Raw genomic sequence first — 26,408 nt, 5'->3', positions numbered from 1 at the left:
CTCTGGTTTCAGTTTTTTTTTTTGTTGTTTAATTATAAAATATGCATAATATAAAATTTACCATTTTAATTACTTTAAAGTTCAGTAGGATTACAGACATTCACATTTTTGTTTTTGTTTTTGTTTTGGCCACACCCAGGGCATGTATAACTTCCTGGGCCAGGGATCAAACCCATGCCACAGCAGCCACAATACCAGATCCTTAACCTGGTGCACCACAAGGAAACTCCAGACATTCGCCTTATTTAGCAACCATCACCACTGTCTATCTCCAGAACTTTTTTTTTTTTTAAGGGCTGCACCCACAGTAATATGGAAGGTTCCCAGGCTAGGGGTCCAATTAGAGCTACAGCCACTGGCCTACACCACAGCTACAGCAGTGCAAGATCTGAGCCATGTCTGCAACATACACCACAGCTCATGGCAATGCCAGATCCTTAACCCACAGAGCGAGACCAGGAATCAGACCACATCATCATGGATATTAGTCAGGTTCGTTAACCGCTGAGCCATGACAGAACTCCCTATTTCCAGAACTGTTTTTCATCTTTCCAAAGTGAAACTCTGCACCTGTTAAACAATAACTCACCATCCTCCCTACTCCCCAGCCCTGGAGACCACAATCTACTTTCTGTCTCTATGAATCTGACTACTTTAGGTTCTTCGTATGAGTAGAATCATACAGTATTTGTCCTTCTGTGACTGGCTCATTTCACTTTGCATAATGTCTTCAAGATGTGTCCATGTTGTAGCATGTGTCAAAGTTTCCTAACTTTTTAAGGTTGAATAGTATTCCATTATATAACACATCCTGTTTTCCCATTCATATCTATTCGTGGACACTTGGCTTGCTTCCACATTTTGGCTATGGTAAATAATGTTGCTCTGAGCATAGTCATACAAATGTCCTTCTGAGTTCCTATTTTCAATTCTTTTGGGTGTATACCCAGAAGCAGAACTGCTAGATCATATGGTAATTCTATATTTAAGTTGTTGAGGAACCTCCATATTGCTTTTCCATGACTGCACCATTTTACATTCTCACCAACAGTGCACAAGGGTTCTGGTTTTTGCATATCCGCACCCAGTACTTACTATTTTCTGCTTTGGTTTGTTTGATTGTAGCCAACTTGTGAGTGTGAAGTGGTTTTGATTTGCATTTCACTAATGACGAGTGATAGTGTGTGTTAGGGTTTTAGCTCCAATATTTAGATATTTGATTTTTTTTTTAAGTCTTTTTAGGGCTGTACCCATGGCATATGGTGGTTCCCGGGCTAGGGGTCAAATCAGAGCTGTAGCTGCCAGCCTACACCACAGCCCCAGCAACGCAGGATCCAAGCTGAGTCTGCCAGCCTATGCTACAGCTCACAGCAATGCTGAGTCCTTAACCCAGTGAGTGATGCCAGGGATCGAACCCTTGCCCTCATGGATCCTGGTTGGGTTCGTTACTGCTGAGCCACAATGGGTACTCCAGATATGTGATTCATTTTGAGTTAGTTTTTGTATATAAAGTCAGGGTCCAACTTCATTCTTTTGCAGTCTTCTCAGTAGTTGACAGGTGGCTCCTTCATAAGCAAGAATTGCTTTAGTGGATGTTTCCAGAGCAGTTTGTTACCGTTTCAAAGGTCAAAGAGATAATGATTAAGTGGTGCATCACTTAGAGGTAGATTTTGACCTGTCACAAGTTGAAGAGTACCGAAGATCTGAGATCATTTACATCCTTCAGGAAGAAAAAAATAGCATAGCCTTCTAGGGCAAAGAAGAAAGAAATGAAAAGTTGCAAGACGTTCTCCAGGTCAAAGTCCATCTGCCTGGCTTGTTTTCCCCAAACTCCCAGACTCATTAGGTTGGAGAGGCCTCCTTCCTACCTGACAACTGAAGAGGTTGGTGAGGAAGATGTCCTTACTTTTCCTCTGGAGTTTGGTTATTTTCTTGACGTTTGCTGAATCATATGGTGAAGCTGGAGGACCCGAGCTGCAGAGACATAAAAGAAATACTGAGCTCCAACAGTAAGTAGACACATGGAGTCTCTCTGCTGATGACACAGGGGAGGGCCTCATCAGTTTCCATAATAGCCAGATAAGCAAAGATATAATTTTTCTTGAGGAAAACAAACAGGGAAAAACCATCGGACTAATGTACGGAATTGCCTTCTTATACACAAACTCTCATTGATCCTTTTGCAAGCAAGGCAAGTCTACCCTTACTAGGAGATATCTCCAGGAAATTTGCAAAGAGAGAAAGGACAGGTGAGCAGGGAGAATTTGGCTGATTGACCACAAAGCAAAGGTGCATGCAATCTGTAGTTATTTGGTGAGAAACTCTGCTCTTTAGACTTCAAAACTGGATGTGGTGGTTACTGATGCATTCTCTGGTTTGCATTACATAGGCCTCGAATGGCTGCAGAGAGGGGCAATTTAGTGTTTTTTACTGGATTGGCTCAAAACATTGAATTTAGAACTGGATCCCAGGGGAAGATTAAATTAAACGACGAAGATGTTGGTGAATGTTTACGTCAGGTAATGTATTGAAAATAGTGAAGTAGTGTTGGATCGTCCTATGCGGTTACTAGATTAAATGGGCCTTTGTTTCTCTCTACTTTGAATCTTGAGACAGGGAACATACCAAAGCTGAGAGGATTCCTTATAAAGAAAAGGCCCAGGGGTTAATGATGGGTAGAAAGAATAATGCCAGCAGGAAGTGGCTCCTTGTGTAGGCTTTCATACCACAGTCCAGGGAAGGTGCAGAGGGTCATGCTATGACCTCTTTATGAGGGCGCAAGGATGGAGGGGGACCACAGACGGGTGTGGATGTGACCAGTAGAATTTTGCCATGGAACAGCATCGACCAGTTCTCCTCCTGCCTTATTGAGTGTTTTTAGTGTTCATCAGTTACTGGAGTCATACTGTGGTGACACTGATGTTTGCACGCTGGTGTATCAGTCATAATGTTAGACAATAGCATTTAGAGCTTATTATGGGCTGTCCACCATGCTCGGCCCTTTGTGGGCAATGTCTCATCCAACCCTCGCAGCTGCCCTATGAGGTTGGCTTTATTACTACCCCATTTGTAAAGAAAGGGCAGGAACCCTGCAGTAGTTCAGTAACTTGCCCAGGACATACATTAAATGTCTGAGCCAAGCTTCAAAACCCAAACAGTCTGATTCCAAGCCAGGCCTCTTAACAAACATTCTTCACTGTTATTATGGGGAAAAATGCAAATGGAAAATTCCTTGCTCTGTGGTTACTGAAAGGGTAAATGGAATCATGCCATTTGCTTATGTTAGTCCGATGTTTATGATACATGGCATTGTTTTGGTTTTTATAATCATGGACGAGATCTCAGGGCTTAAAATAGAATACTAGACAAATTTAAAAATTGTATTCTTTGAGTATATGCATGAATTTTTCACTAGCATTCTCTTCCTTCTTTTCTTCCTCCTTCTTTTTCTGCTTTTTTCTTAAAATTAGATCCAGAAAAACAAATTTGACATTATGAATTTAAAAAGAGGTATAATTGGTCTGCCTCAAAATGTTTCTAGTCAAATCCATCAGCTTGAGTCCAAGGTAAGTCTGACATCCCAATCCTTAGAGCACCTGGGTCCTCCTTAATTCAACTTTGCAGGGATTTTTTTGTTTTTTGTTTTGTTTTTTGCTTTTTAGGGCTGCACCCTCAGCATGTGGAGGTTCCCAGGCTAGGGGTCGAATTGGAGGTACAGCTGACAGCCTGTACCACAGCCACAGCAGGATCTGAGCCACGTCTGTGATCTACACCACAGCTCACGGCAATGCCAGATCCTTAGCCCACTGATCAAGGCCAGGGATCAAACCCATAAGCTCATACTTCCTAGTCAGATTCGCTTCCGCTGTGCCATGATGGGAACTCCTTTAACTCAACTTTGTAAGTAGTCACTTTGCAGAAGACATACCAGATTTGTGTCTTCTTTATAAATGTAGTCTTGTAATTATGGACTTTTGAGTGAAATGCCTCAACTCTGATAGAGGAGGGAGAGGTGGTGACAGGCAGGGGTTGGAAGTGCTGCGACAAGGGCTTATGACATAAGTAGGCCTTGCTTATATTCTTTTTTTTCTTTAAGAGCCACACACACAGCATATGGAAGCTCCCAGGCTAGAGGTCAAATCGGAGCTACAGCTGCCCAGCTACTGGCCACAGCCACAGCAACGCCAGATCCACGCCACATCTGTGACCTGCACCACAGCTCACAGCAATGCTGGGTCCTTAACCCACTGAGTGAGGCCATGGATCGAACCCGTGTCTTCATGGATACTAGTCAGGTTTGTTTACCTCTGCACCACCACAGGAACTCCAGCCTTGCACATTTTCTGACAGTGTGTGCCTTCTTATTGGGGAGGAGGATGATTCACTGTCACTTAGGAAAATTCCCAGGCTCACTAAGCACAGAGAATCACTGTATCATCAACTTATTATGGGGTTGGACTTAAAAAAAAAAAAGAGTTCTCACTGTGGCTCAGTGGGTTAAGGACCTGCCATTGTCTCTATGCAGATGCAGGTTCCATCCCTGGCCTCACTCAATGGGTTAAGGATCTGGCGTTGCCACTAGCTGTAGCATAGGTTGCAATAGCTCAGATCTGGCGTTGCTATGGCCGTGACTGTGGCATAGGCCTCAGCTGCAATTCCAATTCCACACCTAGCCTGGGAAGTAGTTGTGGCCATAAAAGGAAAAAAGCAATTAATTAGTTAACTAATTTAACAAAAATCCGTGAAATGGAAGAGAGTGGGAAGAAAGAGGAGCTTGGAGGGGAGAGAAAAGAAGAGAGAAAAGGCAACAAAAAAAGGGACAAACCAGTTCAATGAGTCCCCAGGAGAGGGTTTAGGAGAGTTTGTCACGGGATAACTGTCTATGTGAAATGCCTTTGAACCAGCTAACAGATGTTTTCTCCTCCCCGCTGCTAGCTAGTGGATCTTGAGAGAAGATTTCAAAGCTTACAGCTGGTAAGTCCCACAACTGCTTGCTATCCAAGCTCTTTCCCTGAAAATACACTAGAATCATTGAGGAAATGGGTATTCTTCTCTTGGGATGGGTCTTATCTTAGGATTGGTCCCACAATTGAATTCTCATCACAATTCATGCTGGCCAGGACACAGATGAGGAAACTGAGTCTGAGAGAGATGAAGTGACCAGCCCAGGGTCCCTGGCATGTCCTATCCCCTGACTCTCAGTTTACCTGTCCATGTGCTCTTCCTCCTCTGCTGTCACTCTTTAACCGTGTCGTGTTAGGCTTAAGTGTGCTACCCCTGGTCAGCTGGTGACCACTAAACTTGCTAATTCTGGCATCCAGGTCTCAGTGTAGAAAAGCCACAGATTTTCTCTAACATTAAACTTGGAAGTCTAGGGTGTATCTCTCTCTCTCTTTTTTTTTTTTTCTTTTGCTCCTGCAGCATGTGAAAGCAAACCCAAGTCATAGCAGTGACCGGAACCACTGCAGTGACAATGCCAGATCCTTAGCCTGCTGCACCACAAGCAAACTCCTAGAGTATCTTTCAGAATATTCCAAGTCTTAAAAGTACATTTGCTGGCAATTAAATTTGAACAAATTTCTTAAAACAAACCTTCCATAACTCTACTACATGCTTGTTACCTAGCCCTTGTAATTTTAGACTTCTTAACCTCTTTTGGAGGGAGCTGGTATTTTTAAGACTTTCGTGGGAGTCATAACTTTCCACAAAGAGAAATGCAGAGAATGCCCCCATATTTAAAATTTTGAAAAAGTTAGAGCATTCCAGGTGAAGAAGCCCTGCTCTACTATCCTTGATCTGACCCTGATTATGTTTCAAATGTTGTCTGCTACTTTGGTGGTTTAATTTTGGTGAACTTTGATAGTAAATTACCCTTTCAGCCTTTCTCTTTTAGGAAGTAGTTGAATAAAGGAAAATAAGCAAGACCCAGCACTAGAGTCTCCAGTCTCCTTGAGTGCTTCTTTATTCCTATCAAAGGTCAGAATAGGAGGCCATCGTTCGATTAGCTCAGACTGGCCTCCCTCTGCCCATCCCCCCAGGAAGAGGTTTTAATGGTTTCTGGGTGTAAGTGCCTTTGTGCTGTTCATGGAGCAAGTGCTTTCTGAGCATGGCAGTCCCAGGAGTTCCCTATTGTCCTCCTCCTGACTGCTTACTGACTCCGCTTCCTGCTGGGCCCCCCAGGACTTTGAGTTTTTAATGCCCAGACCATCTTGTTTTGTTCTCCGGGAAAACCCCTAATCAGTTTGTGGTTAATTTTCTTAATCGCATCCTTTGATGAACAGGGCAAATTGTGGTACTGGCAGAAAGCTAGACAGAGTATTGGAAGAAAATCAAGTCCAGAAAGAGACCCCAGCCCCCCACCCCACGGGTGTGATCACCAGACTCATTCAAAGTTGACGAGAAAGTGGGCTTTGCAGTATAAGGTGCTGAGTCAGTTTACCATCCTTTGTTCTAGGTTTCATCTGCAAATAACAGGAACAGAGTTGATTTTCTCTGGGTTGCCAAATATTGGAAAAAAAAAAAAAGGAATGGATAATTTGCCCTTGTTTTAACTTTTTTTGTCTTTTTTTTTGGGGGGGGGGCTGTGCTTGCAGCATATGGAGGTTCCCAGGCTAGGGATCTAATCGGAGCTGCAGCTGCCAGCCTATGCCAGAGCCACAGCAATGCCAGATCTGAACCGCATCGGTGACCTACACCACAGCTCATGGCAACGCCGGATCCTTAACCCACTGAGTGAGGCCACGGATCAAACCCACAACCTCATGGTTCCTAGTTGGATTCGTTTCCCCTGTGCCACGACGTGAATTCCACTTTGTTTTAATTTTTAAAGCAGAGAATGACTAAGATTAGGTGAGATGAATAGGATAGCTTTCCTTGCACAATCACTTGTTCTCTCTAAAGTCTTCTCTGCCCCCAAAGGCATCACAAAATGTACAAGAATAGAGCTGGTAGCTGACACATACAAGCCTCCCCGGTTATATAGACAAAAGCAGGTCTGTCTGTGATGCTGGTCTGAGAGCAGTCATGTAGGGGTGTCTCTAAGCCGCGTTTCCAGCAAAGGGTCTTGGAGTGAAACAAGAGGGGATTAGAAGAACTTTAACTATTGATTTAAAGTCTGGAGGGAGACCCTCCCTGGACTGGGAGAAAAACAAGTTTTTATATACACACCCGTGCTGAAACATGGAAGGTACGTACGATTGTTTTGCCAACCACCCTGTCTGCCTTTCAGACTGTTGACGGGAAAGTTTGCAGCAGCAATCCCTGCCAGAACGGTGCAACTTGCCTCAACCTCCACGATTCCTTTTTTTGCATTTGCCCCTCACAGTGGAAGGTGAGTCACTTGGTCTTTGGTTTAAAATGATGGCGAGTCAGCATTGGTGGTTTCCTTGGAATCATTCGGTCAGATTTAATTCTCCATCCAAAGTTTCTAGGACTCTGTGGTCTCCTGAAGCAGAATTATGCCTTGGGTCCCAAAATCCCAACAGTGGTGAGTGTGGTTATATGACCCACTAATGCTCAGCCAGCTTGAGAAAGGCAACTTGATGGATAAGTACACCACGCATGATAATTTAAAGGGGTCAACACTGAAAGGACTAAACAAATCTTGACACAGCCTGTGAATTTTCCCACCCTTTTGTATGACTGCTGAGAGTGTTTCTGACACATACATTAAAAAAAAAAAAAAAAAATGAAGTGACTATTTCCAGGCATAGCTCCATAGTGAAATGAGAATCTGTCTGCAAAGATTCTTCTGTGTGGCTGGTGTGATCTGACCAAGGACCCTTTGGCTCAGTTAGATCACATCTGAATTCCAGAGGATGAGTGGAGATCAGTTTTAATTTCATCGTATTTGGCTTCACTGAGGACTTCTTTACTGTTCGAGTGTAAATCCTTAAACATATCATGTGAATTCTGGCCCCAGATTCCTTTGTGACCCATGGCACCTGACTTTGTTCTTTACATGAATGCAGGGTCCTCTGTGTTCAGATGATGTTAACGAATGTGAGATTTACTCGGGAACACCCTTGGGCTGCCAGAATGGAGCCACGTGTATAAATACACCAGGGAGTTACAGGTAACTTTCTTCTTTCTTTCTTTCTTTCTTTCTAACCAGTAAGAATTTATTTTTCATACTTATGTCTCTGCCCTGGTGGCTGTGCTTCTATTAGGTTTGATCTATGTGTCTCATTCTTAGCCTGGGCTGAAGGTGCCTCAGCTGCCTGGAGTGTCTTTCTCATGGCCAAGGTCAAAGGCCCCCAAAGAATTGAGCAGCAACATATAAAGTGTCTTAAAGCTTCAGCTCAAAACCAACTGTCAGTTTTTCCTGTTTTTTTGGGAAAAAAAAAATTAAGATGTGTTTTTGAAAGACTAAAATATCCCATGGTTAAGAACATCCAAGATGGGAGTTCCCATTATAGCTCAGCAGAGATAAATCTGACTAACATTCATAAGGATGCAGGTTTGATCCCTGGCCTTTCTCAGTGGTTTAAGGATCCAGTGTTGGTGTGAGCTGTGGTGTAGGTCACAGATGTGGCTTAGATCAGCGTTGCTGGGGCTGTGGTGTAGGCTGCAGCTACAGCTCCGATTGGACCCCCTAGCCTGGGAACCTCCACATGCCGCAGGTATGCTGCCCCCACTCCCCCAGAAAAAAACACCCAAGACTTACTGTTAATTTGTGTTACCAGCAAAATTCAGTGCTCCACAGGGGAAGTTATGAGGTACTTATTTAACATACATATAGCTATTTACCTAGATGAGAAAAGCTCCTGTGACTTCAGCTCTCACCCCATGAAGAAATCCTTTCTCTTGAGTCCCTGAGGAAGGGGAAGAAGGCCACCATGGCTGGAGGCTAGAGGATGAGGATGGCACAGTACAAGAGGAGGCTGAAGAGTTAGTGGGAGTCAGGCCTCTGAGGGGCAAGCCCTGGAAGAGCCTTATGTTGGGGGGGGTACCCCACATACCAAGAGGCTGCTGCTGTACTCACTCCATCAATTAGAGAGTGGACAGACCCAGCAGGGCTCTCTCCATTCAAGCACCCTGTGCAGTGTTGACCATAACGCAATCAGAAATTGCCCTGAGATTTTCTGCACATGATTAACCAACTCTCATTGTCTTTCTTCAATTAGCCATCACAGCCTCACCACAATCGTCAGGCCCCTCTCATCTCCCTTCCTTCTGCTTGACTCTCAGACAGCTATCGTGTTCTTTCACTCAGCTCAGCCATCACTCTCTGCAGAAAAACTTCTCTTTCTTTACGAAGCCAACTGAAGCACCCCCAAGGCCTCCGTGTACCCATCAAACTCTAGAAATATTGGTCATGAAAGCTATACCAGCTGGCGTACTATAGCTTGTTAAATAGTCAGGTCCAAAAATGTATGGCAAATCAGTGTCAAACTAACTTTTGTATAATTCCTGAAAATCATTTTAAAAAAATTCTCTAGGCATTACCTTTCCCCTTATTTTGATGGTTCTCCTGTATTTGCTGGTTATTAAAAGCTGAAGACATCAGTTCATGAGGAGAGGCTCTGGGTGTAATCTCCCTGGGGTCCAGAGCAGTTTTTTGCTCTCTTACCAGCATCCTTGCTGCTTTCTTCTTCAATCCCCTTATAATAATCTGTTCTGTCCTTGAGAGCGAACATGAGTGCAGTGATTTTGGTTTTTTGCCTTGATGTCTGTGAACACACAGTTTCCTCAAAAAGCAGCTGCAGTCATTCTCTTTTTTCACTGAGTTGCTCCTTTTGTTCTTTTGATCTGATCCTAAAACCGTTTGCTCATTCAAAGTTACAGACACAACTCATTCAGACTCCCAGTGAAGACATCCATGAGTTTAATCATATATCCGTGAGTTGAATCACGTGCAACCCCCCAGTTAACCACCTAGATGAAAGTGAAGCATCGTGCTATGAAGAGCCTTCTGCTTTCCCGATTTTCTTTCTCATTTAAAGGAGACCCTGGACCTTGGCTTTTATAAACATTCAAGCTTGGGCTAGATCCAGAACTTGTGTGTCATCTTTCATTCCCTTGAAAGCCTTATCTCCTGATTTCTGTTTATGGACATTTATCAATAAAAATTGCCGCCCGGAGATATCGGTGGCAGGTGACTGCTAGCCTAATAGTTCCCACCTTCCTGGTATCCATCCAGGAATGTCCCGGAGATTAGATCTCATTCTTGGTCTTCCTTTGTCATCTCTGTCTTCTGGAATCTTGCAAGCCATCAGAATAATAAAGACATGCAGTAGGTAGGAGGAGACAGATCCGCACACCCAGCCAAAATGGTTCCCCCCCCACCCCAGGACAAAATGGAATTGTTAGCCCTGAAAAATGGAAAAGAAAAGAAAAATTGTAACACAAGTATTTACTGCATGTCAGAAGTTGGATTTATTTGTCCAGATACAAACGAGAGAGAGAGAGGGAGAGGAAGACAGTTTTGAGAGCTGCCTCAGTGGCAGATTCAACTTTTTAAGGGCAGCAATGAATTATTCTGTTCACTTTCCTATCAAAGAAACCCCAGGGACTCATGGTGCTGACTCTGGAAATGGTTTTGCTTTCTAGGTGTCTAGTTCCTGCCCTTCGTAGGTTTGCTGGAGGACAGAGCGAGCATAGCATTTCAGTCACGTTTCTTCTCCTTGATGTGAGGACAGTTTGTGGAGCCTCATGAATTCCAGTTGATTAGCTGTGACCTAAATGCTCTCAGGCAGGCATGTGCTGAAGACGTTTTGAAGGAATAAAGGAAAATAGAAAAATGTAGGGGAGCATATGATTTAATGCTCGGCTTTGTGGAATCTACATGGCCTGAAATAGAGAAAACTTAGCTACACTCTCAAGGTCTCTTGATTACATGACATTAAACTCTTGTTCATCAGTTGCTGCCCTGAGACTAGAAACTTCCTCAGGAAACTTCTATGGGCATTTGCTGGAGGAAAACCTGAGCCCTTAGTGAATAGCCTGAGTGGGCAGAAGTGTGGTTACTTGAGGTGGGAGGAGTTTGATTTTGCAGCCTGGACTCTTGGAGCCCATGGACTTGAGGGAGACAAAGGAGTTTTATTTAAAGGGATGAATCCTTTTTAATTACAAGGACCTATGAAAATCAAAGCAGTATGCAAATACTCATTAACTGGAAGCTTTATTTCATAGATATATATATATTTTGTCTTTTTGCCTTTTCTTGAGCCGCTCCTGCGGCATATGGAGGTTCCCAGGCTAGGGGTCCAATCAGAGTTGTAGCCACCAGTTTACACCGGAGCCACAGCAACGCAGGATCCTAGCTGCGTCTGCGACCCATACCACAGCTCACGGCAACACCGGATCCTTAGTCCAGTGAGCAAGGCCAGGGATTGAACCCGAAACCTCATGGTTCCTAGTCGGATTTGTTAACCACTGCACCACGACAGGAACTCCGAGAAATATTTCTGATAAAAATTCTTTTTTTTTTTTTTTTTTTTACAATAATGAAAGTAGATCAAGGAAAACCATTATCTGTTTCCTCTGACTCCTGTGGCTGGTGGTCTTGTCCCTAAGAGCCCAGACAGCTACCACATACTGTTCTGCACTTTTCAGAATGTTTTTGCCTCTTTATCCTGAAGAATTGATTCTTTTCTTGTTGTTGTTGTTTCTTTTTAGGGCTGCACCCACGGCTTATGGAGGTTCCTAGACTAGGGGTCGAATCGAAGTTACAGCTACCAGCCTACGCCACAGCTAGACCAACGCAAAATCTGAGCCCCATCTGTGACCTATACCACAGCTCATGGCAACGCTGGATCCTTAACCCATGGAGCCAGGCCAAGGATCAAACCCGGAACCTCCTAGTTCCTAGTCAGATTCGTTTCCGCTGCACCACAGTGGGAAATCCAGAACTGATTCTTGCTGCCTGCTGACTATGGGTTTAAGATAGCCCATGGGATGTTGTTGATGTTGTTCTGTAGGACAGACTTAATTTCCTTTTTGTTGAAGCATAGCTGACTTACAATATTATATTAAAGTGTACAACATAGGGATTCAGTATTTTTGCAGATCACATTCCATTATAGATAATTACAAGGTAATGGCTAAAATTCCATGTGCCATATGGTATATCCATGTTTGCCATGCATGGGTGGGGCTTGTTATAAACTTCAGGCTCAGATCTAGAAAGCCTAATAGGAAGAAAACCAAGAAAGTCTAGGTTGTTGTTGGTTTTTACTCCGGGAACACAATGATGATTATCCTATTTTATTTAGCTTTTTTCTATTCTTCCAAACCAGATCATTCTCATTATTTAAGTTGGGCCTGTTTGAAGATCTATAATATAAAAGATATTCTGTTTATCTACAATGCATTTTATAATTGTTTCTATGAAATGTATTTTGTTTAATCGAATAAGCTAATAAGTGAATTGGTTACATCATTTGTATTTGTTAGCCTACCAGACAAGAATTGTGCCTGGTGTACCCCTGGCTTTTAATAAATACTCATTGGTTAAAATGCCCTGCTAAAAAAAATAAAATAAAATAAAAAAAAAAAACAGGCCCAACTTAAATAATGAGGATGATCTGGTTTGATCTCAGATGGTGGTTAGATATTAAACATATTACCTCTTTTAGTTAGTCAGTTATATTCACATTGAACCATGGACTCTAACACAAGTTAAACTCTGACCATGAAAGTATATGTGACCTCTTCTCAATTGCCAAATGCAGGTACTGTGTGTTTGACGACTGAAAAGCCCAGTTTTGTTTTGCTGGCACCAAATCAGCAATAAACGATTGTTAAAGAAGGAACCTCTCTGGGGAGGTTTATGATTCACTACTCTTTCTTGAAGGGGTATGGATCTGGACACCTTGCGAATACATTTTGCAAGCAAACATTGTTATGTTCAAAAGACAGGTGAAAATGGAAAGTGGTCAGCTAACTCTCCCTTTCAGAACAGGGAACCGTGAAGTGGAAAAGCAGTGGTAACAAGGAGCAACACTCATCGAGGTTTGCAGGGAGGGTTCTTTTTTTGTTTTGCTTTTTCGGGCCACACCCTCAGCGTATGGAGGTTCCCAGGCTAGGGGTCACATCGGAGCTGTAGCTGCTGGCCTACACCACAGCCACAGCAACAAGGGATCTGAGCCTCATGTGCAATCGACACCACAGCTCAGGGCAATGCTGGATCCTTAACCCACTGAGTAAGGCCAAGGAATAAACTCGCATCCTCATGGATACGAGTCAGATTCTTTCCTGCTGAGCCACAACAGGAGCTCCCTCAGCTAGGTTTTAATTCATCTTTTGCTGTCGCTAATTCTGTAGCTGGGGCAGTCTGAGCCTTGCCAGTAAAGGGAGATTATCGTTGAGCCTCATGGTAAGGAAGTTGCTAGTGTACTGGCTTCCTCCCTCCCTATAGCTTTCTTCTTCTCACCTTATCTGAACTTAAATGAAAGAAGTATACTTTGTAGCTGTTGAGGGAAGCATGTAGGATGAAAGTTTACTCATCTCCAAATGACATTAGCAGGGACAAAGGAAAGAGAGAGGATTTAACTGCAGGTCCTTGACTCAGAATCTCCTCTCAAATTTTAAATCTTTTCCAATAGTAAAGCACTTAGTGATAAGATAAGCACAATTTCCTGAGCACTTCCTACAGGAAATGCCTTTAGACCCCAAGGTCAAAATGGTGCTCATAGATTGGCACAATTATTTCACAAGAAAAGGAGGCAGAAGGGAGCTATTCCATTGTCTGAGGTGAAGGTTAAGAAGTGGGGTCAAGATGTAAAGCTTAGTCTTGATCAACGGATCTGAAATTAGTCATAGTTGGGTTAAAGATTAAAAAAAATAATTTTTGGAGTTCCTGTCATGGCTCAGCAGTAGCCAACCCAGCTAGTATCCATGAGGACTCGGGTTCAATCCCTGGCCTTGCTCAGCGGGTTGGGGATCTGGCATCGCCATGAGCTGTGGTGTAGGTCGCAGACGCGGCTTGGATCTCGCATTGTGGTGGCTGTGGTGTAAGCTGGCAGCTGTAGCTCCGATTCAACCCCTAGCCTGCAAACCTCCATGCCACAGGTGCAGCCCTAAAAAAGCAAATGGAATGGAATGGAATGGAATGGAATGGAATAGAATAGAATAGAATAGAATAGAATAGAATAGAATAGAATAGAATAGAATAGAATAGAATAGAATAGAATAGAATAGAATAGAATAGAATAGAATAGAAACAAAACGAAACTGGGGGGTTGCGTGGAGGTGCTGGTAAAATAAATTTTCGTAAGGAAGCCACCTGGATCTAATCCTCAAATGTGTCTAAGAAACGGTCTCAAGTTCTGTCATCTCCAAGTCTAATTAAATTCTCTGCGGACTATTCTGTGTGAGGATGGGAGAGTGAGGATGAAAGGAGAGAGAACATGTGATGGGGAGTGTGAAAGGAGAGAGATGAGAAGATGCATAGCTCTGGGTTGGCTAAGAATAACTGAATTTCTTTTTAAATTTAATCATGCATTGCTTTTAATCTTTGACCTTATTTTAATGAGAAAGGCAACCTTGAAAGGCTCAGAAATGTAACTTATTAATGGAACAACTTTTGCACAGTTATATATTGATGTTGCAAATTGCATGGGGGCAAACTTACACCCAAAAAAAGTATTTATGTATCTGAAATTCCAGTTTTAACCTGGGCATCTTCTATCTTTAATCTTTATTTGCTAGGTTTGGCCAAGCCCACATGTGATGCCTGGGTAGTACTCACACAATTTTTTTTTTTTTTTCCAATAGCCGCACTCATGGCATATGGAAATTTTTCAGCCAGGGATTGAATCTGAGCTGCAGCTGTGACCTATGCAGTGGCTATGGCAATGCCAGATCCTTTAACCCACAGCACTGACTGAGCCAGGGATCAAACCTGCAGCTCTGTAGCAACCCAAGCCTCTGGATTCAACTTCTTAACCCACTGGCCACAGAGGGAACTCTGTACTCAGCATACTCTTGCTCTTTGCCTCTGACCACATTCATTGGTCTCTTCTTCCCTAGCACTCAAAGGTGCTGCCCCCGCAGCTGTTTCTGGGGCCCTCTGTGAGCACACCAAGTTCTGTGTCCTGACTGTGTCTCCTGATGCCTTTCCAACAGCCAAATGCTCCTTTCCCGTGCTAATCACACATTTGCTTTCTTTTGGGGTTGGGGGGAGCTCTCTTGTGGTATGTGGAAGTTCCTGGGTCAGGAATCAAACCTGTGCCATGCAGTGACCCCAGCTGCTACAATGACAATACTGGATCCCTAACCTGCTGCCCCACCAGAGAACTCTTATGCATTTGTGTTTTCCCTTTGTGCCTTAGCGTGTACTGTTAAAAGAGCTTCTTTATCTGGTAGAGTGGCCACTTTTCCAGAATACTCAGAAACTAGTTCACAGTCCACAGTTCATGACCACACAGGTCCTCTCTGTTCCTTGCCTCTGACCCTCAGCCCCCATGGCCAGTTTCTTCTCTGAGGGCCAGTGCGGCTCAAGTCAGGCAAACAGTGCCCTCTGGCCTGGCTCCCGCTCTGTCGGGTGTGCTATGCCCTGTGCGAATAAATGCAGGCTGTGTGCCTCCTCTGCCTCTTCCCGATCCTCACACATGTCCACATGCCCTTGGGAGCTGCGGTGCTGACGTCAACCCAACTCAGCACTTTTAAGTTACAACAGCTTAAAACAACCTCATTTATTTGATGATTACGGAACCCAAATCTTATAACACCCACCACTAGCTTCGGTATGATACACTACTTATACCTTGTGATAAAATATGACCATGAAAGACATGTTACTATGTTAACCACATGTCTTATGGGTAGAAGAAGTGTTGCCTTGTACTGTATCCCCAGCATAGACTCTGAGATGTGGCTGTACCATTGCCCGTAGGATTATACAAGCCTGGAGAATATTCGGGAACTTAGCCGTTCAGTCAAGGTCACCTGTGCTTACTGGTGGCTCCAGCTGGATGGACCATGAATGAACCTGTCACTCTCTCCCTTCGCTGTCCTGATGAACTCCATCCCCCTTAGTTTATAGATGTCTGACTTTTGAAAGTGTTTGATAACCCGATAGCAGAAGAATTTATAGTGGTAGTTGTGCCCTTTCACCCCGAACTTGAGAAGATAACACATTTGCTCAATTGGCTGCTTGAAGAAGAGCTGGGCGATTTTCTTCCAAGACGCCAGCCAGCAAATCTGGTTTGCGGGTTTACAATTCCATGTGAATATCACTGAGCTATCATCAGAATTCTTACTTTTTTTTTTTTTTTTTTTAATGATGGTAAGAAACAGGCCCTGACTTAGTGCTCTTGTGTAACCGACAGTTGTCTCTGCTCGCCTGAGACCCACGGCCCCCAGTGCGCCTCCAAATATGATGACTGCGAAGGGGGCTCGGAGATGCGTTGCGTGCACGGCATCTGCGAGGACCTGACCCGAGTGCAGGCTGGAGAGGTGGGTCCCTTCTGGAGGGAGGGCTCCTTGGAGGGAGACATGGTTATTAGTGTCTCAGTCTGCACAGGTGTGTGCCAGCAGGACCCTCGGGGGCTGCAGAGGGGAGGTCCCGTCCTGCCCTTAAGCTGGGCTCGGGTGAGGAAGGCCAGGGGGGTTGTCCATACATAAGCAGAACAACGGGACCCAGAGGTTGCTTTCATTATATAAATTCCTAACATTTTTCTTCTTCGTCCATGAATCTCTCTTTGAGACCTGACCTTTCTCTTGGCCTTGTGTCAAGACGTGGAAACACAAAGACCTGTCCTTGTTTGCAACATGCAGTCTGAAGGAGTCTGGGTTGTTTCTGGCTCCTCAGCCCCCATGAAGGTTGTAGACTTTGGGAATCTGCTTCCCTGAGTGTCCCCTGTGCCCCGGGTCCTGAGGACCTTGACTCCTGGCCCTCAAGATTGCCTTGTCCTGGCACGCTTGCCCTTGCATGAGACCTTCAGGTCTTTATTTTTAGTTCTATTTTTTTCTACCCATGGGATGGAAAATGTTTCCCTTCCAACCTTTTTTGGGAGGAGTGGTGTGGGTGGGACCTTCAAAAAGGAAACAAACAGGATTGATTTTCCAAGGTCTGTGCCTACATGGGTGTTTTTCCCTCTAAAAGCCCAGCAGGCTGGATTGATTGACTTTAATTATACTGACTGACAGCTCTCGATGGTTGTGGCTCTCTCCCAGGCGTCTCTGAGGGCAAATTACAGGTTTCCCTTACTCTGAAAGAAAGCTGTTTCTCTTTTTGCATGGTCTGGTCTAAATGCTTAATCACATGGGAAGAAAAAGAGAAGCCACTCAATTGGCCTCATGGAAATGAACATTAGAGGATAAATAAGTTGGGGGCTCAGTGAGATTTCCAAAGCTTTTTTTTTTTTTTTTTTTTTTTTTTTTTTGCTTTTTTTGCTTTTTAGGGCCGCACCCACAGCAAATGGAAATGCAGGCTAGGGGTCGAATAGGAGCTATTGCTGCCTGCCTCCATCACAGCCACAGCAACATGGGATCTGAGCCGTGTCTGTGACCTACACCACAGCTCACGGCAATGCCGGATCCTCAACCTACTGAGCAAGGCCAGGGATCGAACCCACATCCTCATGGGTTCGTCATCGATGAGCCACCACAGGAACTCTTCCCAAGGATTTTCTTGCTCATTTTCCCCATGGCCTTTATTCACACCCTTGTCATCCCCACAGCCCAGGTTCCGCTGCATCTGCCACGCTGGGTGGACGTCCCCATCGAACAGCACGGCCTGCACGCTGGACAGAGACGAGTGCAGCTCCTGGCCTGCACCTTGTTCAGCGCTTGTGCCGTGTTTCAACACCCTGGGCTCCTTCTACTGCGGGGCCTGTCCGACAGGTACGTGGGCACATCCATGCCCAGCCAGAGATGCCATGCTGGGCTCTGCTGGCCAGCCAGGCCAGACGCCAGGACCAGTTTCCTTCCCCTGCTAAGGGATTGGGAGACTGTGTGCAGGAGGCATTCCAGTCCAAGTTCATGTCCCTTTTGACTAAATCCCACTCCAGACCGTCTTCCTGCTGTAACATTTCAACAAAAGAAGTGGGGGTGGGGTGGGGTTGGCCCCACTTGTGCTAGGGTTGAACAGCAGGGCCAGGGTTGGCCACTGAGTTTGTGAGGTCAGACTTTTGATTGCTGTGGCCATGAGCTGATTAGATTTGAGATCAAAAAGCACATGCCCTAGTCCCATCTTTGATACTAGCCATGGGGTTGTGACCTTGGGCAAACTGTTGATCTCTGAGTGTCTTCACCAGATCCAGTAGTCCCCACCTGGGTGTGTCACTAGGAGACCCTGGGGCCTTGCTGTGAACAGGGTTGTCCAGCGCGATCACAGACCCACAGGAACCGAACCTCCAGCAGGGGACACATAGCGAGGTGCCGGGATCAGGGACTCAGGGTCCGACTGTCTGGGTCTGAGTCAGCGCTTCCTTTCTTATGATGAGATCATCACCCTCCCTGCGAGGCACCCTTCCTGAGCCAAGCACTGAGCTGGGGGCCCAGGTAAGCAACTGACCTGCCCCCAGAGAGTTTCTGAGGCCCGCCTGTACTCGTGGGGCATTCTTAGAATGTGGAACAGAAAAAGAAGGTAACAACAGCAGCTGTTCTTTATGAAAATGTCCTTAAGGCCTTGTGCTCAGCAATTTCTCATTCATGCAGCTGCAACAGAAACAAGATATGGTAGGAATTAGTATTATTCCCATTTGTTTGTTTGGCTTTTTAGGGCTGCACCCGCAGCATAGGGAGGGTCCCAGGCTAGGGGTCAAATCAGAGCTGCAGCTGCCAGCCTACACCACAGCCATGGCAACTTGGGATGATATGAGCCATGTCTGCAACCTATACCATAGCTCACAGCCACGCCAGATCCCAGACCCACTGAGCAAGGCCAGGGATCAAACCTGCATCCTCATAGACACTAGTAGGATGCGTTTCTGCTGAGCCACGCTGGGAGCTCCCTTATTCTGATTTTAAAATACACGAGCTTGAGTCTTAGAGAAAATCCATAACCTGCCCAAGATCCAAGAGCTTCTCAGCAGCCAGAATTCAAAGCCAGATCTGCATGACCCTGTGTTAGGGCTGAGCTACTGAATACTCTGTTGTTCTCTCTCGCTGGGGACCCTCACATACCTGTTGTTTCATTTAGCGCTGTCTGGTTTAGCGACTTTCTTCATGTTACACATGTAGGTTTTATATAACCTGAAAGAAGGTGGGAAAAAAAAAAAAACCCACAGGATCTTTTCTCTCTCAGTTCTCAGGGGCAAGTGAAATTTGAAAATAATCACATTCTTGAATTTAATTTGTCAGTGACAAGCTTTTAAAAGTAGAAGTCAGAACAGTAAATTTATTTAAAGTCAAACCTGAGCAAGTATGTCCATATATTTTTTTCCTTCTATTGTTGAAGAGGAAACAGAGAAACAAAACCTTTTTGTTTTCCTCTGAATCACTTATGTTTTTTCCTGAATATCAAAGCAATAGATACTGCTTTAAAAATATAAAGAAACTATACAAATATGAAAAACACAGAAAAAAATATGTAGTCTTATCACTTAGATCTGCCATTAACATTTGAGCATATTTCCTTTCAGCTTTTTTCTGTGTACTCAGTTCTTCACCTGCAAATATGATAATTGTCTTCAGTAGATTTTTTGAAGGCCTCTCTTCTTAGATTAAATAAATATTTTAAAGGAGTTAAAATGTTTCTTAAAATTCTTATAATTTTTTAACAGTCTGAATTATAAAAGTAAAAATAACCCCCTCACAACTATTGAATAATACCATTTCTAAAGTAAAATGATAATTTCTTTCTTTCTCAAGCTCATTCTCCTGATGAGGCCACTGGTTAGCAACTGGTTCTCTCTCCTCCTCTACTTTTTCCTTTACTCCCACAAACACACAAACCTATAGGAAGGGTTTAAAAAAATTCTTTGCCCAAATTGGGATCATGGCTCTGCATATAATTCTAAAATTTGTTGTTTTGTTTTGTTTTATCTTTTTGTCTTTTTAGGGCTGCACCCTTGGGATATGGAGGTTCCTAGGCTAGGGGTCAAGTCAGAGCTGCAGCTGCCAGCCTACGCCACAGCCACAGCAACGCCAGATCTGAGCCGCATCTGCGACCTACACCACAGCTCATGGCAACACCGGATCCTTAACCCACTGAGCGAGGCCAGGGATGGAACTGGCAACCTCATGGTTCCTAGTCCAATTCGGTTCTGCTGCACCATGACAGGAACTCCAAAATTTGGTATTTTTAATGAAAATATATATGGGGGAGTATTTAAGTATTTATTTACTTATGTATTTAAGTAAAATATATATGGTCTCCCTCAGTGGATTAAGGGTCTGGTGTAGCCATGAGTTGTGGTGTAGGTCACAGACGAGGCTCGGATCAGGCTTTGCTGTGGCTGTGGCGTAGGCTGGCAGCTATAGCTCCCATTCAACCCCTAGCCTAGAAACTTCCATATGCTGCAGGTGCAGCCATAAAAAAAGAAAAAAAAAATCTTTCAGTGCATGTGCACATATTATTTAAAACAGCTTGTAGCATCCAGTGGTATAGTTGGGTAGTAATATATTCGGCTACGCCCCTGTGGACCATTGAGAGTCCCCCCATGAGACAATGCTGCAGTAGACACCTGCTTACCTACATCTTTATGTGCTTTACGTGTTCACGGTTTTATCATTGTAGAATGAGGGTTTTTTTTTTTTTGGTCTTTTTTTCTTTTTAGGGCCATACCCACAGCATATGGAGGTTCCCAGGCTAGGGGTTGAATGGGAACTGTAGCTGCCTGTCTACACCACAGCCACAGTAACACCAGATCCAAACTGCATCTGCAACCTACACCACAGCTCACAGCAATGCTGGATCTTTAACCCACTGAGCGAGGCCAGGAATTGAGCCTGCATCCTCATGGATGCTAGTCGGGTTCGCTAACCGCTAAGCCATGATGGGAACTCCTCATTATAAAATAAGTTTTAATAGGTGGACTTGTTTGTCCAAAGATTATGTACTTTAAACATTTTAATGAACACTGCTAGATTGCTTTCCTAATAGGTTTGGTTAATTTAACTTCTAACAGCGTATAAGACTACCCCATAAGCCCACCTCTTTGCTGGAATTGGCTTAAAAGTATTTAAAACAATTTTTTTTCCCATATATCTCATTTTGATCTGTGGTTCCCTATGCAGTTAAGCAGATTGTAAATGTTCTTGACTATTTTCATTTCTTCTTTGTTCACTTGTCTATAGAACTTTTTTTTAAAGTATAATTGATTTATACTGTTCCTTCAATTTCTGTTGTAGCACTAACTTTTTAAATCTTCTGTTTTTCTAGGCTGGCAAGGAAATGGATACATTTGTGAAGATATCAATGAATGTGAGATAAATAATGGCGGTTGTTCTGTGGCTCCACCTGTTGAGTGTGTCAACACACCTGGATCTTACTACTGTCCTTCCTGTCCACCAGGTGCCACACCAAATATCCTGATACCAAAACAGGAAGAAAAAAAAGGCCATACATTGGAAAACAGGATCTTGGGTTCTATTTAAAATAAGGCTGGAGTTCCCACGGTGGTGCAGTGGGTTAAGAATCCAGCTATGAGGGTTCCCGTCGTGGCACAGCGGGAACGAATGTGACTAGGAATCATGAGGTTTTGGGTTCGATCCCTGGCCTCGCTCAGCGGGTTAAGGATCCAGCGTTGCTGTGAGCTGTGGTGTAGGTCACAGACACAACTCAGATCTGGCGTTGCTGTCGGCCAGCAGCAACAGCTCTGTTTAGACCCCTAGCCTGGGAATCTCCCCATGTTGCAGGTGTGTGCCTAAAAAGACAAAAGACAAAAAAAAAAAAAAAAGGAATCCAGCTACAGTGGCTCAGATCACTATAGAGGTGTGGGTTCAATCCCCAGCCTGGCACAGTGTGTTAAAAGATCCAGCATTGCCGCAGCTGCAGCATAGGTTACAGCTGCAGTTGGGATTTAGTCCCTAGGCCAGGAACTTCCATATGCCATGGCTACAACCATTCGAAAAATCTGTCTATGACTTATGTCTAAGGAGACAAATGAAACAGTGCAAAAAGTTTTACTTAACATGTGGATCCGGGCACATTAGAACAGCTATGTTATAAGAAAGAAATAAAACATATTTTGAATATCAATGGAAAAAAATAAGCCTTTACAAACTGTGAAGTAGCTTATTGAGATAATGCAGAATTTGGCAGATTTCCTCTGTGGGTCACTTACCTATTGTTCCCACAAATCATTTATTAACATACTGAACTATGAGAAGTTTTCTATATAAAGTTACTATATAACAGATATAATCTTAGGCATATCATACATGTGAGTTTCCCTTCTGTTTTGGAAAGAAATCATGATTGCTATTCTGTAATCTAAATTGAGATCAGGGAGTTCTAAGGGGTAAATGAAACTCTATAGGTTTTATTAGCATGAAACAACAGTACTTTGGACTTCTACAATTATTTCGCTTCAAGATCTTCAAAGTCACTGTCATTAAAAATGTCACCTTCCTTAGTGTCAGCGCTTTCTAAGGTTCCCAGGAGTTTCAAGTATCTTTAAATTATTTGAATAACTTTTTAATTAATTTATTTATGCTTTTTAGGGCTGCATTTGTGGCGTATGGAAGTTCCTAGGCTAGGAGTTGAATCGGAGCTGCAGCCACAGGCCTACACCACAGCCACAACAATGCCACATACGAGCTGCCTCTGCAATTCTATCCCCACGGCGCACAGCAATGCTGGATCCTTAACCCACTGAGTGAGGCCAGGGATCAAACCTGCATCCTCATGGATACTAGTTGGTTTCTTAACCAGCTGAGCCACAATGGGGACTCCTAAATTTTTATTTTTGCCGTTAGAACCCACCCTGAATATTGTATCTGAAATCAGATTCCTAATTCTTGTCATCCATATCCTTAACAATGGAATACTATTTTTGACACTTTCTGTTTACATTTTCTGTTTGTTTGTTTGTTTTTTCTTTCTTTTTAGGGCCGTACCTGCGACATATGGAAGTTCTCAGGCTAGGGGTCAAATCAGAGCTGCTGCTGCAGACCTATGCCACAACCACAGCAAGGCCAGATCTGAGCCACATCTGGGACCTAATTACAGCTTGTGGCAACACTGGATCCTTAACCCATTGAGCAAGGCCAGGTATCGAACCTGTATCCTCCCTGATACTATGTTGCCTTCCTAACCCTCTGAGTGACCATGGGAACTCCAACATTTTCTGTTTTGATGACAGAAGATCTCTGGTTGGTCTGGTTCCTGATACTTGATACTTAGATTGGGATTCCTCTCCTTGCCTGTTCCTGACATTGTGTTTCATGCCCCTGCTCTTGCTGTGATCAGGCTACCAGGGTGATGGAAGAATGTGCACACTCATAGACCTCTGCTCGGTCAATAACGGAGGCTGCCACCCCCACGCGGCCTGCTCCTTGATTCTAGGTAATGACTCCTCTCTCCCTTGGGTTTGGGGAATTTTAATCTGACCTTCTGAAACAACTCAACATTTGAAAATCAAAATCCTCTATTTTCAAAATTCGCGCTTGGATCTTCAAACCCCAAAATAATCTGTGTTACAAAAGCCTCATTTGGATTTTTTGTGATGTCAAAGACTCTGCTCTTTTATGATCTGTTCTCATTTTTGCAGTTACTTCCCAAAATAAGTAAGCCAGCTGATAGATGCATGACTGCATTCCAGCAGGAAGGAGAAAAAGAGGAAGAACACGCCACTTCTCTTTAGGGACTCCCCTTTCTGTGCCTTTGCCAGAACTGAAAGTGGTGGTGAAGCCTGGCTGCAGGGAAGGCTTCGAAACAGTCTTTAATTCCCTCACCCTGGCCTACAGTTAACATAACGCATTCACAACTAAGGAAGGGAAAGTTGCCTCTGAGGTAAAAACCACCAGGGTCTGGAGTTCCTGTCGTGGCGCATCAGAAATGAATCTGACTAGGAACCATGAGGCTATGGGTTCGATCCCTGGCCTTGCTCAGTTGTGATCCAGGATCCAGCATTGCTGTGGCTGTGGTGTAGGCGGGCAGCTACAGCTCCGATTCGACCCCTAGCCTCGGAACTTCCATATGCCTCAGGTGCAGTTCTATAAAGGACAGAAAGACAGAAAAAAAAAAAAAAAAAAGCCAAAAAACCGACGGTCTGCAATGCTGCATTAAAGAAGCTTCATCCCCTATAATTTAAAAAATATATGTGTATTACTAAATTTTCTCCCAGAAATGTGTCCATTTATATACTCATTAGCAGTGTATGAAAATATAGATTTAGGGAGTTCTCTGATGGGCCAGCAGGTTGAGGCTCCTGTGTTCTCACCACTGTAGCTCTGGTCGCTGCTGTGCGGTATAGGTTCAATCCCTGGCCCAGGAATTCCCACATACTGCCTGTGTGGCAAAAAAGAAAGAAAAAAAGAGAGAGAGAGAGAACGTGAAATAAACATTGCAATTCTCATTAAAAAAAAAGAGAAAGAAATATACATTTACCCCACCCTTGACAATACTAGGGACTATTGTTGTTTTTCATTTTGGTCAATTTTATAAAGGCAAAAATTGCCTTCTCATTATTTTAATTTTGACTAAGTCAAAATTAATTTTTTGATTACTGATCATTAATAATGAATACTTTTCATATATTTACTGGCCATTAAAATTTTTTTTCATGTCCTTTGTTCATCTGCTTTCTTATTGATGTGTAAAATTTCATTTGTACTATGAGGATATTATTTCATTATCTTTCTTATGTTTTACATGTATTTTTTTCTTGCCTGTTGTTTTTATTTTACTTTTGAGGTGGTGTTTTCTATTTAAAAGTTTAAGTTTTTTATATAGTCAAAAAGGTAAATCTTTTCTCCTCTTAGAGTTGGGCCTTCCCTACCAAACTCATTAAAAGTAGTTCAAGTGCGTGTTCTTTCCTACATTCATTTACTTTTAAGATTAAAATCTTGGATCTTTTTAGGATTTATTTTTATCCATAGCATCCAATAGAGACATAGTTTCATATTTTTGTCCAAATGGGTGGCCCCAATTCTATTTGTTGAATAATGTATATCCTTATTTCAAAATACCACTTCTATTTTTACCAATTTGTCATATATATTGAATAATGTATATCCTTATTTCAAAATACCACTTTTATTTTTACCAATTTGTCATATATATATATGCACAGATGTGAAAGAATATATGTATGTATATTTGTATGACTGTTCATTATTTTTTAATTTTTTAAATGGTTTTTATTTTTTCCATTATAGTTGGTTTAAATGTATGACTATTTAAATGCTAAATGATTAACAGTGCACTGAAGTGGTTAGAGGCATGAATTTTAGAAAAAGACTGGATTTTAATTTTTCCCTTGGCTATACCATATTGTAGCTATTTGTTCCTGATTAAGGCACTTAATCTCCCTGTGCTTTGTCTTCATATGTAAATGGGGATTGTAATAGTACCTATTTAGGGAGTTCCAGTTGTGGCTCAGCAGAAACAGACCCACCTAGTATCCATGAGGTTGCAGGTTCAATCCCTGGCCTCACTCAGTGGGTTAAGGATCTGGTGTTGCTGTGGCCGTGGTGTAGGCCAGCAGCTGCAGCTCCAGTTCAACCCCTAGCCTGGGAACTTCCACATGCCATGGGTGTGGCCCTAAAAAGCAAAGTAATAATATTAAAAATAATACCTATTTTTAGGGTTCTTGAGAAGATTAAGCTAGTCAGTGCAGAGTGCTGGCAACAGATACCATTATCCTAAGCATACACGCCTCTGCTGCCAACCCTCTGTAATAAGAAACCCCACATTTGTGCATGACTCAAGGTCATGACCTATGGGCTGATAGCACCCGTGTCAGGCTGTAAATAACTTATGAACAATGTGTAGTGTCTTTCTGATTTTTAAGAGGAAAACTAGAAAAATCAAGATGCTAGTATTTTCTCCTCATGCCTTGTCTCATCTGTGCCTGGGAATATGTAGATTTTGGCGATTCCTGGTCTAGACAGCAGAGCCTGAGTTTTGTCAGTGGGTCTGAGTGGAGGAGATGTGTATTTATCCTTCTGTTTTCATATCTGCTCAGGTTCTTTGCCCCTCTGCACGTGTCTCCCTGGATATACCGGAAATGGTTATGGGCTCCATGGATGTGTGCCCCTCAGTAACGTTTGCCTCACTCGCCCCTGTTTACACGGACAATGCATGGTGAGTCCTTCCTTCTTCCTGAGGACATTGAGTGCTAGGGAATAATTTTAGTTTAGCTTCTGTGAAATATGTTTCCTATGGTTTATGAATTTTAAATGATTCCAGCTTCATAAGGAACTGTCAATAACTTTCAGATAAAAAGTAGGTCATAACTTCAGTTCCCAAGGGGGAAAAAAAAAATTTCATTTTTTCTTTCGGTGATTTGGAGCGTGGTGCAACAAAGCCTACCGTTTAATCCAAATAAATCTGATTGCTTAGTCTTCGC

The 26,408-nt window shown here is 43.3% G+C and overlaps 1 protein-coding gene across 1 annotated transcript in view; it reads left to right on the top strand.

Moving 5' to 3' along the window:
• The window catches only part of CUBN (cubilin), a 311,762-nt gene continuing 287,105 nt past the window's right edge, over nucleotides 1,752-26,408 (top strand). Inside the window, 11 exon segments of the mRNA XM_021064811.1 lie at nucleotides 1,752-2,009; nucleotides 2,390-2,519; nucleotides 3,471-3,566; nucleotides 4,936-4,974; nucleotides 7,229-7,330; nucleotides 7,971-8,074; nucleotides 16,275-16,401; nucleotides 17,628-17,790; nucleotides 21,275-21,406; nucleotides 23,306-23,401; nucleotides 26,025-26,143. Of these exon segments, the coding sequence (XP_020920470.1) occupies nucleotides 1,897-2,009; nucleotides 2,390-2,519; nucleotides 3,471-3,566; nucleotides 4,936-4,974; nucleotides 7,229-7,330; nucleotides 7,971-8,074; nucleotides 16,275-16,401; nucleotides 17,628-17,790; nucleotides 21,275-21,406; nucleotides 23,306-23,401; nucleotides 26,025-26,143 (1,221 nt within the window). The 5' untranslated portion in view covers nucleotides 1,752-1,896.

The sequence above is a fragment of the Sus scrofa genome, chromosome 10 (genome assembly GCF_000003025.6).
Source record: "Sus scrofa isolate TJ Tabasco breed Duroc chromosome 10, Sscrofa11.1, whole genome shotgun sequence".
Lineage (NCBI taxonomy): Eukaryota > Metazoa > Chordata > Mammalia > Artiodactyla > Suidae > Sus > Sus scrofa.
The sequence above is the reverse complement of the archived record's forward strand: the minus strand, read 5'-3'. Positions and strand labels throughout refer to the sequence as shown.